Source organism: Hyperolius riggenbachi, chromosome 2, assembly GCF_040937935.1.
Source record: "Hyperolius riggenbachi isolate aHypRig1 chromosome 2, aHypRig1.pri, whole genome shotgun sequence".
Classification (NCBI taxonomy): Eukaryota; Metazoa; Chordata; class Amphibia; order Anura; family Hyperoliidae; genus Hyperolius; species Hyperolius riggenbachi.
Genome location: NC_090647.1, coordinates 282,453,362 through 282,474,799, shown reverse-complemented (window position 1 = coordinate 282,474,799; position 21,438 = coordinate 282,453,362). Strand labels below are relative to the sequence as shown.

The following is a 21,438-nucleotide window of genomic DNA, read 5'->3' as shown; positions in this document are numbered from 1 at the left end:
TATCTCTTTCCTTAATGTTATATGATCTCTGACTTCCCTGGTTTGACAAATACTTTCATGATATGCATGTAGGTCAGCATGTAATTTAAGGTATAGCGAGTCAGTTGCCATACCAGGTATACTGCATGTAAGTTGTGCCTTAGTGACCTCTCAATTTATTTTCTAGAAGAAATATGGGTCTTGAAATGTAAATTGCATGGGGTGTATTTGATCAAACTATACATCTTTGGGTATGTTTATTTCCTGGTGGCGGGGTCATTAATTACTTGATTAGAAAAACTGATTTATGTCATTGTCTTATTTTCTAATTTTAGTTCTGTTAATCCTTTAAAACCAGCAGTATCCATTATATAATGCAGTTTCCTGTCTGTTGCTGCTTCGCACTTAGCTGGTTGTGGTGCTTGCAGGAGTTTGTGCTGTCGTCGTATGGCTTAGAAATGCATGATGCCACCATTGTGCTTTGTAGTGTTAGATATTCCTGTTTTGTTGCTTGTGTTTGAATCATTAGAGTTTACTTCTGTCACTGTCTGTCTGTATTGCTGTTAATAACACACTTAATCTTACACAGCTCTTCTCTTATTGTAGGAGTGCCGTGCTGTTGCTGGAGTTATTGACCTGGGCTCCATGGAGATCTTTCCAATCTTCAGGGCTATGCAAAAGGGTTTAATTGACCAGGACACTGGCATTACACTTCTGGAAGTTCAGACTATCCTATCTGGCTTGATTATTCCTGAAACTGATGAAAGACTATCATTAGAAGAAGCTCTTCAGAGAAATTTAATTGATGCTAAACTATACTATGGACTTCAGAACTTGAGTATAGCTAATACATTGTTGAACAAATACAAGTCCGAGAAGGAAAGGATTCTGCCGCTCATTACATTAACAGACAAAGGAAACATCAGTGAAGCAGTCGCACTAAAAATATTGAATGTCTACTCAGCATTGGGTGTGTTCAAGTTAACACCTAGTGGGGAGATTTCCAATTTAGATGCATCCATTAAAAATGCCCTACTCAACAGTAGTCTGAAGGAGAAGTTGGAGACTTCTAGTAAACATGTTATTGATCCAAATACAGCAAAAAGGATGAGTCTAGCTGAAATCATGGAGACCTGCATAATCTATGAGTCCACAGGTTTGAGACTTCTACCAGTCAAGCAGTTAGCTGGGGGTGTAGTGTGTTTAAGGTCCGGTAAGAAGGTAAGCATCTTCAAAGCAATGCAAGAAGGACTGATTGATAGACAGGTAGCAGTTAGACTTCTAGATGCTCAGTTATTTGCTGGTGGAATAGTGGATCAGAAAACTGGTCATAGATTTAGTGTAGATGAAGCAATGAGACACCATTTGATGGACAAGGACCTGGCATGTGCTCTGTTAACAAGGCAGCTACAAGATGGAGGGATTCTTGATGTTGTAACTGGTGAAAGACTGACATTAGATGAGGCAGTGAGACTCAATCTTGTTGCTCCAAAGCTTGCTCTTCTTGTAATGGAATCCATTTCTTCATTTAAAGGGTTTCTTTGGCCAGAATCCGGTGACATCCTTCCAGTTACAGATGCTCTCCAAGATGATATTATTTCTACTGACTTGGCCATGAAAACGCTTGCCAACAGACAAAAGATTCATGGTCTTTATGTATCAGGTAGCAAAGAAGTCATGTTTTGGGACAAAGCTGTACAGTGTGGTATCTTAAATGAAAGCAGTGTCAAAATGTTACAGTCTGTTACTATTCCTGATATAGAATGCAATTCTACAGCAGAAAATATTCAAGAGCTTGGTGCCAAGCCAATTTCTGTATCTGAAGTTAGCAGTTCATGCTCTGTTGATGGTAATGCTTGGAAATTAGACACACATTTACAGATAGAAGATGAAGGAAGACTTCTGTTTCATTTAAAGCATTTCAGCTACATAAACATTCATAATGGACAGAGAATGCTGGTTATTGACAGCGGAGATAACCAAGCAGCTGAGATGTTCCTTCAGGAAAACAATTTAAGTGAGGATAGTTTTGACTCGAATGCCAAGACAAGGCTTCAGAATCAAGAGCAGACAAGAGACCATAAAATTCTGGCAAGTTTTGCAGACATAAACTCAGACATAGTTAATGAGCCACAGACACCAGAAAGTACCATTGTGTCCTCAAGCCCAGGTTATCTCAAAGCAAACAATGTAACCACTCCTGAATTGAAAAATGTATTTAAAAGCCAAAAAGTATCCATACAGTGTGTCGCTGATGAAAATGCACTGGAAAGTAAACAGTTAAAATCTTTCAGAACTCCTAATGGGAAGGACATAACTAAACCTTCTCTCCCCGTTCTCTCAAATAGTGGAGTTAGCACTGTTACAATAATACCAGATATATCTTGTGCTTCAAAGGCGTCTGGTGTTCTTCAGACCCCGTCTTCTCTGCAGCCTCACAGTGTATTGAGTGATGTTGATTATCCAATGCAAATAAAGCATAGCCCAGTGTTAAAATCCATTACAGAAGCACCAGCTGATGTTACAGTGAAAAAAACAGTTTTTCTTCCCACAGCAGAATCAGAATCTGGAATAACTTCAGACATCAATGTAACGTCAGCATCAGACATCAATGTAACGTCAGCATCTTGTGAAAAAGACTTGCAAACCGATACATATTCAAGTGACATGGAAGAAGAGGATACCTTGTCTATCTTATCTGACCAACTAATAAATGGAGGTATTATAGATCCAAATTCAGGTCGCAAGCTTCTCCTTAATGAGGCAGTGGCCTTGGGTGTCATCTCCAGCCACTGTGCTTTAAAACTTGTGGAAAAAGTAAAGTTATTTTCTGGGTTTTTTGACTCTCAGACATGTGAAGCATTATCAATTCAAGATGTAATAGATGAAGGACTTATGGATGAAACTCTGTTGCAGAAGGTTTTCACCTCAGACAAGTCAGTAAGTGGTATTGTCGATATAGAAAATAATACAATCTATTCTGTGCAAGAGTCGTTGAAATCTGGCCTTGTGAATAAACATGTAGCTAAAAAGTGTTTTGAAGTTCAAGTCATCACTGGTGGAATATATGATGTGAAAAGAAGCAAAAAGGTATCCGTTACATTGGCATCTAGTTTGAACTTGATAAATCATTCTGACAAAGATGAACTTATTAAGTTAGAGAAAGCTTATAAAGGGAAAATTACTGATAAAACTACCAAAGAAAAACTATTCAGCCTGCAATTAGAAACTACTGGGATCATACACCCAAAATCTCGGAAGTCCCTATCTACTGTGGAGGCTATCAAACAAGGTCTGATTAGCAGAGAGGATACTGTTCGCCTTTTGATGAAACAAATACAAGATGGTGGAATCATACATCATTTATCTGGGATGAGGTTTTCTGTGATTGATTCCCTTAAACACAAACTAATTGATCAAGATTTATTTGAGGAGCTTTCGGAGTTTGAATGTCTACATCTTTCAGGGGCCTTGCAGTCATCGGGAGAAAACACTAAAGGAAAAAGTGTTACAGGTGGCTCATCTAACCTGAGTTCTAGGCAGAGGAGCAATGTTCTGCCATACACAGACTTGTTAAAAAAATGTAAAATTGATGTTTTGAGTGGCCAAAAATTTGTAGAACTTGCTTTACTAACAAAACAAGCTTGCGATTCCTCATGTGCCACAACAGAAAGGAAATTATCTTTAGCATTAGTGTCAACTGAAAATCAAAAGGCTCAATGTAAAAATAGCTATGATGTGACCAGTACAATTACAGATCACCCTGTTTTAGAAAAAACTAGTAACATAGTTCCAGCGAAGAGACAGATTGAAAAAGCTCAGCCTAGAGATCATGTAGCAATGCCAAGGGTTAAAGAATCTGAATTTGATTCCCAGCTGACACACATTACAAAAGATAGTTATCTTTTAAATATCAAGTCTTCTGGTTCAAATTCACAGATGGATTTTGAAAAACAGCAGTTAGCAGCGAATATTGATTCCGCTATATTATATGTAAAAAGCCCCTCAGGCATTGTTGAGGGGAGTGAGCAGGATGAGTACTTGAGTAACTCTTCCATGATCTGCAAAGAGGTAACTTCAGGAACATTAATTCAGGAGACAGCTTTTTCAAACGAACAAGTGGTTAGATCATTGGCCACCAGTGTCAAGACATTGAGCCAGTCTGGGTCCAATGTAGAATGTTTAGATGGTGCCACTATCCAAGGAGTAAATTCTGTTACAGAAGTAAGAACAGGTAGCAGCCCATTACTTCTGGAATCTGATTGTAATAAGAATTTGGATGGAGAAAAAATGGTCTCAAATGGAAGAAACCTTCTCGACAGCCTCCATTCCTCTGATAAAGTCATTAAAGATGCTAATTTGAGCGTAAGGGAGAGACTTCCACAATCTAGTCTTGCTGGCCATTTATCGAAAGGCAAGGAATATATGGATTCTACTAGTGAATTGGCTGAAGCAAGGAAGCGCATACAGAAACATTTGTTAGATACCGACTTGCCATCTCCTCAAGATCCCAATGCACTTTCTGGAAATAAAAAGCACATTTCAGGCGATATAACAATAGAAACTGAATATCTTACAGATTACAGTAATAATCTTCTCTCCAATGTGCAGGCTGAATACATAGACCAAGATGTGCACAGTCAGGATCAGTCATTTAAAAAGCAGATTTCTAAAGATAAAAGCAATGCCATTAGCAAAAAGGACTTACACTCACTGTCTGTTAATGACAGCAATACTCTCTATCATACTGACAAATTAGACAAAACTGTACCTATGGTATTAGAGCAAAAAGATACGTTGTCTTCTTTCCAGTCTATACGAGAGGTACAAGAAATTCACAATGAACTGGGAGAGCTTAAAGACAACATTGGACTAGAAAAGATGGACGTATCATCACTAAAGGAGAAAAGCCTGAATGGAGAGGGATCCATTGTATCTCAGGATCATCACATACCTCCTTCAAAGTCAGTTCCCACACCAACAAAAGAATATGTCCATTGTGTTCAGGAAATACCTAAACTATCTGGAAAACTGACAGAGGAAACACCCAAGGTAAGCACTGTTTTTATAGATTGTGGCATCCATTTATTAATTTTATGTGCTGTGGTTAAAATTATTCATATAATGACATAAAGAAAGGTTAAAAAAAAAAAAAAAGGTAACGGTGTTAAGCTATGTACACATGCTGGATTGAACTCTGCCATGGCAGACCATAAAGACTGCTCTTAGTCGAGAATCTTGAGTGAATCTAGTGTATCTACGGAGGCTTCAACATCAGACCAGGTTTGAGCAATGTTGTATTCAGAATCAAATTTATTTACCAAGTACCACTCACCCTGCCCGTAGTAAACTGCTCCGTTGTGTAACCCCTCCCCCATAGGCTAGCACCCAGCACATTCAGTATTACTCTTCCTCTTAAAGGATTCTGTTCTTATGCAGCTGCTCATGTGCCCAAAGTAAATTTTTTCCCTATTACTTTGGCTCCATTAGATAAGTAGCCCATTACATTTGCCTTTATGAAAGGACAACTATAGCGAGATGTATATGGAGGCTGCCATATGTATTTAGTTTTAAACAATACCAGTTGCCTGGCGGCCCTGCTGGTCTATTTGGCTTCAGTAGTGTCTGAATCACACCAGAAACAAGCATGCAGCTAATCTTGTCAGATCTGACAATAATGTCAGAAACACCTGATCTGCTGCATGCTTGTTCATGGTCTGTGGCTGAAAGTATTAGAGACAGAGGATCAGCAGGATAACCAGACAACTGATATTGCTTAAAAGGAAATAAATATGGCAGCCTTCGTATCCCTCTTGCTTCAGTTGCTCTTTATATTTGAAGTCAGACACTCCTGCCACACGTTATGGACAGGCCTTTATTATTGACACTAATAAGGCAATTCAGTGGCCACCTTTAAGTTTTCACTTCCCTGGCCTGGTGGAGCTGGGAAGGAGAAAGACACACTGATGAGACCTTATTCAGAGAGCTAAGTGGAATCTGGCCATACTTAAATAGTATCTTCCCTTTTTACTGCCTCTCATATTTTACTCCTTACTATATAGTCAGTGCACGTCAACATAATGTGCCTCATTCTATACCGCTTTTCATTGTATAGTCATCACCTGCCTTGAACCCCATATACGTTACCTTCATAATATTCTGCTCTCCTATATTTATTAACCCTTGTTATTGTGCTCTTTTCCGTTATTATGAACTGTTGCCATAGCCTTCCAGGTCATCCATATATCAACCCCAGTACCTCCTGAATATAGTGTTTACTCTCACCATACACTGTTCTGACACTCCAGGTTAAACGTTCCCTCTGCACAGATAATTCTTCTGCAAACTTGACTTATGTAGGCAAGCAAATAAGTGCCAGCACCTTATAAAGCTGACCACAGCTGCTGGTTTGCCAACAAATAAGGGCTAGTTCACACTGGGCGCTTTTTCAGTGCTTTGCTGATCGCCGGTGATCAGCAAAGCGCTGCTCCTAATGTATCCCTATGGATACATTCACACTGCAGCATTTGCGATTGCAATCAATCACAAACGTTCTGCTTGCAGCCTTTGGGGGGCGATCCCGCTGTGATTCTCGTTCTATTGAACGGGAACCAAAAGTGCAAGTTGCGCTGAATCGTGGCATATTTGGACTGCCAAATCGTGGACGCGATCTCGGTAAAGTGCCCAATGTGAACCAGCCTTGAGACTGCAGCTGCGACAAAACACAGATTCATGGGCAAACACATGGATTCAGATACTGTGAATGATGCATCCACTGTGCAGAAAATTAGAACTTTCTTGTATTTAAAATGTATGCAAGGTATACAGGTGGTATTCTACATAAATCTTATTTTTCTTTGAAATATTTAATAGTTCCCTGATTAAAAAAAATGACAAAGTATTTCAAACTAGTTAGCCTATGCTTGAAAACCTAAAGGGTGGTTCAGAGAGGTAACAGAGTACATGGAGTATAAGGCAGAGCATCCCATGCTATAGATAAGACAAACATGGCTGCCCCATTTTGATTCTTCCCAAATTATTTCTATGTAGTATTATTCTGGGCCAGTATTATTTGATATGTGCCATAATGTATTGTCAGTATAGGAGACCGCTGCACTTTTCATTTTTTCTAATTAGACCATTGTTTTGTTCATGTGTCTAAACATATCTTTACAAAATTGAAATAAATGTGTGTATATGTAAATTGATGTTTAGAATCTTCAAGATGCACGGAAGAAGCAAGCTTGCCTTGAACATGAAGAAAATCTTGTTTGTTTCTTATCAATGATTCGAGACATTGAAGTAAAATTGGGGCTATTGCAGCATGTTTCACCAGGTCTTCAAGATGTCCAGGAGAAACTCCGACAGGCACAGGTATTATGGCAATACTGAGATGATAACAAGATACTGTTTAAATAGACTTTGTTTGATTTTCAATTGTATTTAAGATTAAATATTCAAGATTTCCTGTAAGCTATAAATGTTATTATAAAACACCCATTCAAATGCTTACCAATAAGCATTCCATATTATTTTTTAGTGCAACAATTGTTTGTTTACGTAGTACCAAGAACCCATAAAAGAATCCCATATCCCATAAAATAATCTGATGGGAGCCAATATACACTTAAAGTGTACCTGAGATGAAACGTAAAAAAAATTTCATACATACCTGGGGCTTCCTCCAGCCCCATTTGACTTGATCGTTCCCACGCCGTCCTCTTCCGACTCCTGGGTCCTCCATCTCCCAGGGCCAGGAGACTATGGCAATGGTGGGTGGCCATGCTGCACTGGGAGCCCTTGCGTAGAAGTCTGTGCTAAAAAAAAAAAAAAGCCTATCTATCTATCTATCTATCTATCTATCTATATATATATATATATATATATATATATATATATATATATATATACATATATATATATATATATATATATATATATATATATACACGTATTTTCAAAGCTTTGTACTGCATTGGGCAGAACAAAGCTGGCAGTGGCACAATTGATATTATATTTGTTTTCTGCTGAAATATTGTCTAATAGCTAATGGTACAAAGTAATAATACAGGAAATGATTAAAATCATGAAAATATTGATCATTTAGCTGATGCACCACTTATCGTATTCCTAACTTAAAGGGGTATCTGAATTTAGAACGTCTTCTCTGTATTAAAAGATACACAACAGCATAATAACCTTTAAACAAAAACATTTATTTGTTACAGCTGATATAAATCCTAAAATAAATCTGCGCTGTTTTTACTTCCTGATTCATGGAAGCAGACATATTGTTATCAAGGGAGCTTATCTGCCATCCTGCCATGGCAATCATGTGGCACGGGGAGAGATCAAATTGCAACTTGTGATTAGTCACAGATGAGGGGGAATGAGACGGGCTAAACTCTCTAAATACATACAGGGTGCATTTCTTGGTTTTGCTTCTGTCCTGTGCAAGCATTCAGGTCCACTTTAAAGAAATCATGATTGCCTGCCTCTTTATGCTGCTATCCAGGGTAACTAAAAGGACGTTAATCTTAAAGTGTACCTGAAGCAGGATATGGAATTAAAGGGAACCTGAAGTAAGAATATAGTAGCTGCCATGCTTTTTTTCCTTTTAAACAATACCAGTTGCTTGGCAGTCCTGTTGATCCCTTTAGCTGCAGTAGTGTCTGAATCACACTCCTGAAACAAGCATGCAGCTAATCGGGTCAGACTTGGGTCAGAGCACCTGATCTGCATGCTGGTTCAGGGTCTGTGGCTTAAAGCAGGAGGATTAGCCATATTATGCATGGGGAAAAAAACACATATATAAGTAGATAAATACTTGATCTACTTGCATAACACATGTATTGTACTGTCCACGTTTTGATTTCAGTGCATATTATACAGTAAATGAAGAGAATTCTGTTCCAGGTGGGAACCTTGTCTTTTGCCCACAGTTTAGGCTAAATCCTGAAGTCATTTCTGCCCTTTACTTTTTTTCTTTTCTCCTCCAATCTCTGAGTCACCTCAGCCATGCTTGTAAACACTAGTGAGCAGGGGATTGTGTTTCAGATAAGCAGCCAGGTAGGGAAATAAATGGAAAAGGAGGAATATATTATAGATAAAAATAACCCCCAGCATGCAACTGTTTGGCACTGACTACTAAAGGGCCATTGTTCCTTAAAGTGGATCGAAGATGAAAAATTTACTATGACAAGTAACTTGTCTATATATCTTATCTAAAGTTTAGATAGTTTACACAGAAAATCTAGCTACAAACAGCTTCAACAGTTACATGTTTATTTATACCTGTGATACAATGACAGCGGCCATGTTTTGTTTGTCACATTACACACAGGCAAGCTGCAACTGTATCTCCAGCCCTCAGCTCACTCCCCTCTCCTGCTCCCTCCTCCCCTCTCCTGCTCCCTCCTCCCCTCTGCCTCTAAAATCTCTGGCTAGTAACCTCCCCTGCCCAGACTGAGCTCCCATAAGCCCTTGCTACATGGGACTGAGCGCCAAGGCTCTCTGAAGAAGTTGTGTTTAGTTTATAGGGAATTAGAGTATTAAAACAAAGCAAAAAAAAGTATTTGGCTTGAGGAATGCCCTATAAACTATATGAAAGGAACACAATTATGCAATGAGTAAAAGTTTATCTCGGGTCCACTTTAAGTATGCGATAACTCCAAATCGTAACAGCAGAACAAGTTTTGAATGCAGGATAAGCATCTTTATCCCTTAATACACTCAGACTAGTTGCTGTTGAAATTTGATTTTTATGGTGACAATCCCGCTTTAAAGTAATGGTGGCAGAGGATAAGCAGGACAGCCACAAAATTTACATTGTTTTAAAGTAAATGAATGTCATCCTCCATATCCCTCTCTGATTCAGATGTGCTTTAAAACAAGATACAGTACTTTAGTGTAGGTAAGCCTCTTAAGCCCAGAGGCTTCCCTGACTGTCCTGTTGCCCACCATTCCAGCGCTGTCTCTCTCTAAGCATTTACGACAAGGGCTTGTGGATTGTGCTTATTCCTGTTTGTGTCACATGGACACTCGGGCTATGTTTCCAATTATTTTTGTTACTAAAACCTGGGACATTATAAAATCAGTCTTAAAATATTTCTTTTTTTATTTATTTATATTTATGACAACCGTAGCATGGAGGCTCGCACCACCACTGTAAGAAGCTCTTCACTTTATTGAAAAACGATTAAGCTACATGTCTAACAATGGCTTGACAGCTGCTGTTACAGCGGTGTGCCAGCCTCCTTGCTACGCATGCCACTACTTTGGTCTTGGGGTGCAGAGATCACAGGCTTGGGCATACCAGTATCTCCTTGCTTTGAGTGCTACTCCATCGCTATAGTCTCCATTTAAATTCTTTATCACCTGCAAAAGATATGTCATTCCTTGCTGTTCACAGACGCTGGGACAAGAATTGAGGGACATAGAGTCTCCTGTCACCCAAGAACTTGACTTTGTGAAGGATATCGTTTCTGCACAACCACCATATGTGCCCACACAGCTTCTCCGAGCTTTAGAGAAAGATGCAAAGAATCTAGAGAAGTCTTTCAATTCTGTCAGAGATATTTCACAAGCTCGCCTCACGCAGCTGCAGTCTGTGCTGGACCAGGAAAAGGTCAGTGTGGGTCACACCAAATATCTTTGTTTTTCTGATTTAAATCTGTAGTCCTTTTCATTGATATTGACAGCCTCATTTTTTCCAGGGAAAAGTCTTAGCACAACACAAACAACTGGAGAGCAAACTTCAACACCTTCTGCAGTGGGTAGAGGAAACCTCTGAATCTCTGGTGTGTAAGGAGACAAAGGATTTGGAACGGGAATCTGCATTGCACAGTCAATTAGATCACATAGAGGTATTTTTCTGTTTTCCAAATTGTATTATTCTGAGAGGGTTGCGACACAAAAATGCATTCAGTCTTAGGGAGGGTTCACACTTGCAGGAATTGCGTTAAAATACCACATAAGAATGTGTTGGAGCTGTATAAATGTGTAGGTATATAAGAAAACTTTGCTAAAGTGCTATTACCATTTCTTATTAAACACGTTTGTCAAGGTTGAAATTCTGAAATAAAACTTTAATTGAAAACCGCATTACTAAAGTGCATGCATCATCTAGCTTTCATCAGAACACCTGAACTGCTGGCTAAGCCACTCCTACCACGCCATGGTAATGGATCTGTGCAAAGTTTTCACTAGCACCATGTTGTCAGGAAGTTACTTCAAAAGTTGAGCAATTTTGTCAAGTGACATTCAGACATCTGTTTTTGTAAATAACAGGTTTATATTGGATCATTGCACATCCAGTTAGCACGCATATGTTGGCTAACCTTACTCTTGTGTTTGTAGTTGTATTAATAATTACCTATCACCTAAGCAACAATTTTAGGACAGCCTTGAAAAGGTGCTTATTTTAGAATTGCAAGAATCCCAGCCATGGCACAGAGCAGAGAGCATTAAAGAGACACTGAAGCGAAAAAAAAAATGATATAGTGAATTGGTTGTGTACTATGAATAATTACTAGAAGATTAGCAGCAAAGAACATATTCTCATACTTTTATTTTCAGGTATATAGTGTTTTTTCTAACATTGCATCATTCTATAATATGTGCACATTACACAACACTCAGCATTCAAAATGAGTCTTTCAGAGCAGTCTGTGAAGTAATGACCTCTCCTCTAGCAGAGAAAAAGTAAACAGTTCACTTACAGTTGAGATAATAAAAGTCAGATAGCAGCCCTCTCCACGACTAACTTAGTCAGTTAGTCGGAGAGCTTAATGGCTTGTTTGCATAGAGATAACAACTGGAGTTTCTCAACTCTTCCTGTACTGGAAACAATTACACTGATGTATCTGATCTTAATGTTTTATTTCTTAGCTGTGCTACACATACAAATCATAATATCATCATTTTTTTTCGCTTCAGTGTCTCTTTAATGGCTTAGCAAAGATTAGCCTATACACCTACACATGATGTCAGTCCTTTGTGTCTAGCAAGTGTTCCAATAGCCAAATGATTGAATTAATAATGAAAAGGCTATGCGGTCTTCCTGCTCTGTTTGATAACTTTTACCCTCATATATTGTGTTCTGTAGGGAGCACTCACATTTTTTTGTAATAGCTCTATAGCAGTGTTGGTTAATGGGTTGATTTGGAAGACAGTTATATTTTGTACAGATACATGATAAAGAGGGTCTTTTTTTCACTCTGGTACACTTATTTGTATTGCAGAGCTTGAGGCAACCTGTGGCAGAAACAAGGCTAGATCTGGAGAACATTGCTTTTGAGATTCAGTTCTTTATCTCTGAGCAAGCTCAAGACTTGACACCTCAGCAAAGCCGAGTGCTGCTTCGTCTTCTCAATGATCTGCAGAAGTCTTTCCGAGAGTTTTCTGAAAAACTGGTAGCGAGAAATGAGATTCTACAGACCCATGCACAGAAAGACAAGCACAGCAAGGAAGTCAGGGTGAAGAAGTCTTCTTTGCTTCTAAAAATGTTCACACTTGAGCTTGGTAGAATCTGGAGCATACTGCATGTAACATGGAAACAGCTGCTCTCTTCTAACCTTTTGTGGCCTCCTTGAATTTCTCAAGAGCTGATGCGCTAACACGGTTGCCAACTGACCGGTGGCTACCACCTTTGATTTGCCCATTTTAGTGAATGTGCATGTTAGGCAAACTCTCCTCACAATATTGCTCATACATCTTTATTTACGAAGTTGGGAAAGCAGTGGAGAGATCTGTGTGATCCAGCATATCTGAACTGCCCTCTTTTAAAATCTGTCTGCTATTGGATTGAAAAAGCTTGCCTCACCTGCATCATATCCGATCATAGTGAGGAATGTTAAAATATTAGTATATTGGCTATTGTGCAGTTACAGTAGCATACAAGCAGCTTCAGTGAGGACTTTATGTATTTTGCAGAACTATCCAAAAGAATTATAAAAAGTTTGCCCCACAAGTGCTCCATGTGACCACTACTATTTTATTAATCTTTTACCAATCTCAACTATGATCTGATATGGCGCATGCTGCAATCTTTTGCCACATAATGAAAGACAGTTGTGTTTTTCTAAACAAACACAGGCTTTATTGCAGAAAATTGGGGGGAGCACTTATAGCAGAGTGTTAAAATTAGACTACAGTAGGTGCCAGGTAGTGCATAGTAAAATATTGGTTATTCCAATTAGTGGCACCACCCACCACCCAACTGACGTTGTCAGTAAAGTACGATACAGTTACAGGGCGACATTTACAAAATAGTGGCGTTCAGCAATGAAAATTGATAGAAACAAACGAAAGTCAGTTTTAAATAGAACCTTGTCCTGGTTTTCTGCATCAATCACACTGACTTCTCCAGAATACCCAAGCAGCTCAGGGTAACACAAAACAAATAGGAAAGTATAGGGGACTAAAAGAGCCAGACAAGCTCTCCTACTAAAAAGCACACTGAGCACTGACTTCTCCCCGATCTTCAGCCTTTGGAACGCATTTTATTATTTATCTGCACTAACAAAAAATAAAACAATACTGGTGAGTTTTAGTTATTACCATAGATGCTGCACTTTGATCCAGGGTTAGCTTTCCACTGTTGAATGCAGGCAGGTGCCTCTCCTGTTTGTGGAGCCATGTAGAGAAGAATTCTTCCTGTCTGCCTGCATTGGTGTGGTGACATAGCTTGAGTTCAGTCTGACCAGTGAGCATTAGTCGATACCCATACTTCTATACCTCACTTTTAATGGACTATAAGATAGGATCGATAACATTGAGTCTACCGAAAGTCTATTATAAAATACGTTTTAGTCATTTTATTGATCAAAACATTAACTGGGAAAGACTTGTTTATGCTAATGAGTGGGAAGGAGTCTGGTGGGCTTTAGGCAGGATTGGTGTATGGTCAGCAGCTGCATCGTTTTGTACTCCATTGAGCAGCACAAAGCTAGCAGTGGTGTGATCTGTATTGGATATGATTCCTTCTAGAATCCTTTCCAATGGAGGAATATGCAGTGGTAGACCATCGAACCAATAACATGGAGATATCAGTAGTTTCCCTAATCTGCTTGTGTATGGCCATCTTGCATACACATACACAATTACTGTCACCCATAGGGATCGGGACACAATTCCTGACATAACCGTTCAGGGCCAAGTGCTGTACAGACTTGTCGCTATTCTACAGGCTAGTGAGCCATTCTGTTTGCTATGAAGGGGGAGGGACAACAGTGCAGTGAAGCAATGGAGCAGTTTCCTCTGACCAGGGTGAGGAGGAAAATTGTGCTATCAGACGTTGCCTTGGAGTCCTTGTCAGTAAAGATTCAATGTACTGGATCTTTAGACATCGGAGTACACATGCTAGATTCTAACCCAAAATGTTCCTGAATGGCCAATTTGGTCAAGTGTCATCTAGTGTGAGTACCTAGCTTTAGTTTAAAAGTGTTTAAGAGTTTATCCAAATGTCCTTCACTCACCCCTACTGAACAAGTATCTTCTTGCTTTGCCAGTCATTTATTGTTCTGGCAGTGCTTTCAGTGTTTGTATTAACATTGTCTGTAAACTTCTGTTATGTGTCTGTATGTAACCTCTTGTTTGCTTTGCTTTTTCTAGGTATCCCATAACAGTGAAGGATTTCTCTATCAGGCTGCTGTGAGCCTGGATCAGGCCTGTTTTCTGAATTCACAATAAAACTTGTATGCATGTGCACTTACTCCTGACTAAAAATATTTATAATTCATAAAAGGACACATCGTGCTCATCTGGCAGGCAGGGACACTTGTAGTACAGCGGAGCAAGCACTGGAACATCATAAATCCAGATAAACCTCAGCTAAAACTTTTACCAGTGTTCATTGTTACTGTTAAAAGTTATGAAGAATCAGCTGAAAATCTGGAATCTATGTGGTCTGTGCTTCCAGCTCTTTACGTAATTTCTGAAGATGGGTTAAATAGTGGTTCATGTAATGCCATTCTTTTATTTTAGACAATACAGGAGCAGCAGACGACTTGTTCTCTGGGACTAGATGAGCTGAGCTCTTGGGCAGAGCTAACAGAAAAGGCTGTACATGATCACCAGAGCAGTCCTCAGTCACAAGACCTGTCCACCCTTCAGGATCAGTATAAGAGCATGCAGGTACCGGCATGATCTACAATCTGCATAATATCACAGCTTTATATACTCTTATATGTTCTACTATAAGAAGATTGTGGAGTTAGAGACTAGAGGCTTGATTCACAAAGCGGTGCTAACAGTTAGCACCCTGGTGAAAAGCCCCTTATCACGTCTAAACTCAGTTTAGGAATGATAAGTTTAGGCATGATAACTTTAAGCACCAACTGGGTTAGCACCGCAGTGCACAGCTGATCAAAAGTTTTTCGCTACCAAAGTCTGGTGCGCTTCGCATAGAGTTTAATGGCACTGCTTTGCGCGCGGGACTTTGCGCGCTATCTAAACTTATCACGCCTAAACTTATCACGCCTAAACAGGCTTTTCACCGGCGTGGTGCAATGGTTATCACGGCTAAAGTATTTTAGGCGTGCTAACTGGGTTAGCACTGCTTTGTGACTCGAGCCCTAGATGTATTCACTACTTTAGGCTAAACGCTTTAAACCCGCCACTCTCCTTTACCCCCACCCAACTTTTCAGAGTCTGGAGGTGTGTTGAATAGTTGATAATTACGCCTTGGTTTTGTAGTTTCCCTTAACTGACATTTACACTGCTTACAGTTTTTTGTTGATTTTAACATAAGAATTTGTCAACTGAGATGCTTAACAACTGAAATCTATTTCTCCTTGTGACTTCTTGATTTGAAATCTGGCAACAGTTTACAACATAGAATCAATAGTACATATTGAGTAACCAAGCAGCTTGGGGTGACCCAAAATGCTATGCATTGTGGTTAACCACAGGTGTTCACTTAAAGCTGATTTATCACAAATATCTTCTGTTTCAAGAAGGCAAAACACACTAAGTAGTACATATTGTTGATTCAATGATAGATCTTGTTTACTCTAAAAAAAAAAAAAAGCTTCATTTTTGTAAAGGTGTAACATTCTGAAAAAAAAAGTAAAACTAAATCCACTATTGTATATTTCTACAGCAGTATGAAAACTTGGAGTGGAACTGGTGCAGAAGTAAATAGCTGCTCAGAACATCCAATCAGAATCCTTGATTTGGGCATATGCAATGGGGAGAAAATGAAATGGTCGCGCATCTAACCAAGATGCACCTGATAAATACTCACTGCATAGGGCTAAAAAGCCTCTCAAAGGCACAAGTGTGCTCATTGCAGTGAAACAGGTGCATTAAGAACTAATGCATCTCACAATGCAAACAATGGAAGCAAATCCATGCGTTACACATTATCCAGGGACCTTACCCTTCTCTTATTGAGAGAGACATCGGTTCCACGCTGATTTGGGCATCCATTTTGCTCCAGTTTTCCTTACACTGCCACAGTGTTTCCCAAATTTACCCTTAAGTCTTACCAGGCGTACATGGTTTACAGGTAATCTAATGCATGCACAGGAGAGGTAATTAGTCTCATCAGTGTGGAATTCACGATTTGTGTGGATATCCAAGAAGCATGCAGGGAAACACTAGTCTACAGGTACCACTATTTATTGTTGTTTTTAATCTCTGGGACAGGAAATGAGTTTCTTACATATGTGCCTGGTTGTTTATCTCTTGAACCTATCACGATTTTGTTTTTCTTATTAACACACACACATATATATATATATATATATATATATATATATATATATATATATATATATACACATACATACATACATACATGAGCTGGTTTTTTTATTTGGTAATATTTTTTTTTAAATCTCTGACATTTTGTGTTTGCTAAATGTAGACGTTTTCTACTTGCGGATGTGGCAGCACGGTCGTTTTTTCTTTTCATAGTGTTGACAAAGAGATTTAAGTAGCACATCACTAAAATACTTCTCTTAACCAGGAACTTAATAAAGATGTACAAGGTAAAGCAAGCACGTTTGCTGCCATCATCAAAGCTGCAGAGGAGTTCCTTGAGGAAAACAAGAAGAAAATGGACCCTAAAGATGTGGAAGCATTTAAGAGAAAGCTCCAGAAGGCTAAGGAACAATACCAGTCTATCCTTCAGAAAACCGGGGAGACAGAGCGGCAACTAGAGTCTGCAGTGAGCACAGTCATTTTAGAGGAGACCAAAAAAGTACGTCAATTTGTTTAGCCATTTGACTATCTGGGTTGATTGGTAGTGTGATCAAAAGTAGTTTAGAAATGTAAACTTGCATTGTGTACAATTCGGACGTCTACAATAAATGTATCCTACACAGACCAGTGCAAAAAATGAGTCCAAGAAGATAAAATAGGTTTCTGAAAAGTTTGTGGTTTGCAAAGCTGCAGCTGTCCTTTTTCTTGTGTCAGTTTAAGGAGAAATACAGAATGTGCCCCACTAGACTTCAGGCATAGTTTTTTAAATGAGGCCTTACTTCCTTACCTTCATCACCCATCCCCTGGTTTGAGAACACTTACTGCCACAGTATGACCACCTTTCACAAGGTAATTATTTGCTTTTGAGGTCTTGAAGGCTAGCTTGTTAGAAATCCTTTGCTAGCTTGTTAGAAATCCTCTCAGTGAAACAACTTTATAGTTCTAGAGAGTGCTCTACATCTCTCTCGAAGTATTGCCTGTGTCTTGTGAGTATTGCCCTAAATGCATTTAGCATTTCTCAATATATGGTTAAAGAGCCCTTTAAGGATTAAAATACTGTATATACTCGCGTATAAGCATAATTTTTCAGCATAAAAAATGCGCTGAAAAGTTACCCCTTCGGCTTATATGTGAGACAGTGGAACAAAACATGGTGGAGCAGGTTTTTTTAATGGCAGAGGAGCATAAGGATTGCGTACTAGTGATCCTGCTCCTACCAGCTTGCGACCAGCTGTGTCTATGCCCTCCATCCACGCAACGTCGTGTGCAGAGTGTGCTGCTACCTGTGTCCCCTGGCTTGTGGAGCGGAGCGTGCAAGCAACGTGTCAGTGGTGCAATGATCTGGGATTCTTTCTGTGTGGCAATCGCTTTGTCTCTTATCTATGACGCCATCTAGTGGCTTTTTGAGACACAGCTGTATGATCCTGGGGCACATCTGGCTATGGGGAGGGGGCTGACTTTTACTATGGGAACATCTGGCTACTGTGGAGGGGGCTATGTTAAGGAGGGGGCTTATACACGAGTCAATCACTTCCCCCCCCCCCCCCCCCCCCCCCGTGCGAGTATGCACGATAGCATGTAAAAGTGAGTGCACACTGTTTTGGTTCAACTTTATTGGAAGACTCAAGTTACAGTATTCATTCTGCCTCTAAATGTTTTCCCAGTTCCAATTAAAAACTTTTGGGTTTTTTTGTATTTATAGTCTAAGACTGCTGAAGAGCTGCAGCAAAACTTGGTAAAGATCGAGCAACTACTGTGCCAGGTGCTTCCTGATGCACCATCTGTAAGCAGTCTGCAGCAGAAAGTCAGTGTTCCTGATGGAAAGAGTTTGGATGGATGTCCTACAGGAGATGCCACTGAAATCATCGATAACCTCTACGAGAAGAGAAAGGTAGGTAGTAAAGCAATGTAAACCACTAGATGTGATGAGTGCAAGTCTATATAACAGCCAGATCACAGCTCAGATCTCAGGCTGTAATCTACATACCAGAAGTAGGACTCAATTGTGATCTTTTGTTTGGGGAAACAACTTACTCTATTTACCCTGATTGCGTTCTAGACATTTATATGGCAATAAGAGTCATCATTCCTTATTTTCTCATTACAGTGAAATGTCTATTTATACATCACCCCCTGATTTTCTAACCCCAAAGGTTATGAGATTTTGTAACTATCATATGAGAGTGCTCAAAAAGGGTGTTATATACTACTTAGAGGTAGATCAGATATCTAGGTCTTCCCGGTATTAATCTTTTACCTGTTCTACAGCTTTAGCACCATTAGATTTTAGGCAAGATTTCAGCAGGAGGTGACTGGGACTGAAATTGTGCTTAAAAAATGTGCAACAAATTGCAAAATCTACATAAACCACAATTTCATGGAAACTACACAGGCTCCTCTAAATAAAATAGCATGTAGCAAATGTAAAAAAAAATGTTTTTACCGATGGTCATACCCATTTCAAGGAAGGAAAATCTCAAATCCCCCTTAACTAAAACGACACCTCCCCCCCACCACGTCACATCCATGAAAGACCGCAACCACTGGCTGTCCTTCTGCATGTTAGCGATTATAAAGTCTCCAGCCTACATGGAGGTTAGACACCCCTCCGCATTCACCCCTCTTTTAAGAGCTCTGTCTGTACAGGAAATATGGTATGACATCAGTTTGCAACAGCTGGCAGATCTGTACACAAATGGCTCTGTGCATAAATCCAACCCCTTTGGAGTGTGATGTACCTTCATTTTATACACCCAACACAAATTCTGGTTGACCAACCTGGTTGGCCAATGACTGAGTGCATGATAGTAAATAATTATGGTCATGATTGGTGGCTGGGAGTTGGATAAATGTCCACCTCTTATTGGTATGAGCCACATCTACTGCTAAATACATGTTGCTTTGCAGCTCTCACTAAAGTGGTGAGAACATACTATGTGGCACTAGCAGTACTTTATCACATCTTTAATAGACAGCGGATGGTAGTTTGAATTCAAATTGGAACAGTTCACATTTTTACCCACCGTTAAATAGGTCTTTTAGTGGATGATGGCTGATAACTGTACTCTGAATGCACTTCTATAATTGTAGTCTCATGAGTGTAGATATTTTATTGGCTACAATTTATTGGCTACAATTACTAGGTAATACCCAATGATGTTGATCCAGGGATTTTATCTGATTGCCACCTGGAGTCAGGAAGGAATTTTTTCCCTTTTGGGGCTAATTGGACCATGCCTTGTAAGGGTTTTTCGCCTTCCTCTGGATCAACAGGGATATGTGAGGGGGCGGGCTGGTGTTGTACTTTGTTCTCTGGTTGAACTCGATGGACATATGTCTTTTTTCAACCCAAACAACTATGTAATTGTTTCTTTGTTTTGTAATTTAGGCCCAGCATCAAGAAATGTTAGCCCAACAACAGAATTTCATTTTGACAATACAGTCAGCGCAGGATTTCTTGGATAAACATGGAAGCACGTTGCCCCCTGAAGAGAGAGAGAGGTTACAGAACCAGCTGGCACGCTTGAAGGAGGAATATGCTGCCTCACTTTCACAGGCACAACTGCAGCTGAAGCATGCACAAGGCTTGCGGGATGATCTGCAGAATTTCATTCATGATCACAAAGAGTTTGAAAACTGGCTTCAGCAAAGTGAAGAGCAGTTAGATAGTAAGCAGAAGGGAGAAGCAGACTGTGACGCCTTACGTACATTGCTGCAGTGGCAAGTAGACTTTTCTGAAGATGTGATCTCTCATAAAGGAGATTTACGCTATATATCAATTGCTGGGCAGAAAGCAACTGAAGCAGAGAAAGCGGCTCTTGACCAGTTCAGTGAAGAGTTAGGAGTGGCAGGAGCTTTGGTGAAGAGCAAACTTGATGATGCCTCAAAGCGATACAGTGCCTTGCATTCTAAGGTATTTTTCATTTTTACCATTCTTATTGAAATTCATAGCTAGAAAATGTTTTCGGTGGAATGGCGTTATGGACTATTTAAACAAACCCTATTGTGAATTCCTAACAAATTAAATGCATAGTCGCAGTATTTTTGAATTTTTAAAGGTTCTTGATAAAGCAAATATTGCCTGTGTGTACCTTTATATACCGTATGTGTACGAGTGTTTAAAAAGGTGCGCTAATTCAATTCACTTTTTCTCCTAGGTGATATTTCCACACCTCATCAATAAAATGCTTTTAAGTCACCAGCAAGTGAGAAAATACGCAAAATACTTTTGACAGCAGTTTGTTTTGGTAATTTCCATTGCAGAGTGCATGATAGTTATTTTAAACAGAAAAATAAGTGCCACGTTGTCTTTATATGGACTGCTGAGGCCTTTGGAGACATGATTGTAGACCACTGTGTTAGTCATTGTGGTATGTGAATAGAGTAGTAGTTATGTGATAAAATAATATGCTCATTTCAAAGAGCTGCGAAAACAAAGGGGAAAAATAAAGACTCTTTACAATTTGAAACCAAGTGACTTTGGTGGAGGGGTGGAATACGATCTACTTAATGATATCAAATCCCCATTTGTCATATGGAGCCTTCTAAAAAGGCTTGCTATCACATTAATTTAGTCATGGAGAATGTATACAATTTGGTGAAAAAGACTAGAAGGGAGGAATAAATCAGGGGTATTGACAAAATAAGGTTGCTATGAAGGGCATCCCATCTCCACTCAGGAACAGAGAACTTCACTGTACTTTGGTTGCTCTCTTTTGAAAATGAAATCAGGGCTGTCAGCTGTAAAATGCT

General features: G+C 39.4%; 1 protein-coding gene across 22 annotated transcripts in view; it reads left to right on the top strand.

Moving 5' to 3' along the window:
- MACF1 (microtubule actin crosslinking factor 1) overlaps nt 1-21,438 on the top strand; it is a 449,681-nt gene that overhangs the window by 260,790 nt on the left and 167,453 nt on the right. For 19 of the 22 annotated variants that reach the window (XM_068268830.1, XM_068268828.1, XM_068268833.1 and 16 more), the window contains 9 exons: nt 586-5,031; nt 7,195-7,353; nt 10,391-10,606; nt 10,695-10,844; nt 12,222-12,455; nt 14,965-15,114; nt 16,952-17,185; nt 18,389-18,577; nt 20,075-20,599. In XM_068268830.1, coding sequence (XP_068124931.1) covers nt 586-5,031; nt 7,195-7,353; nt 10,391-10,606; nt 10,695-10,844; nt 12,222-12,455; nt 14,965-15,114; nt 16,952-17,185; nt 18,389-18,577; nt 20,075-20,599 — 6,303 coding nt within the window. The remainder of the gene's footprint in view (nt 1-585; nt 5,032-7,194; nt 7,354-10,390; nt 10,607-10,694; nt 10,845-12,221; nt 12,456-14,964; nt 15,115-16,951; nt 17,186-18,388; nt 18,578-20,074; nt 20,600-21,438) is intronic. The other 3 variants (XM_068268831.1, XM_068268826.1, XM_068268825.1) reach the window with 1 other exon arrangement.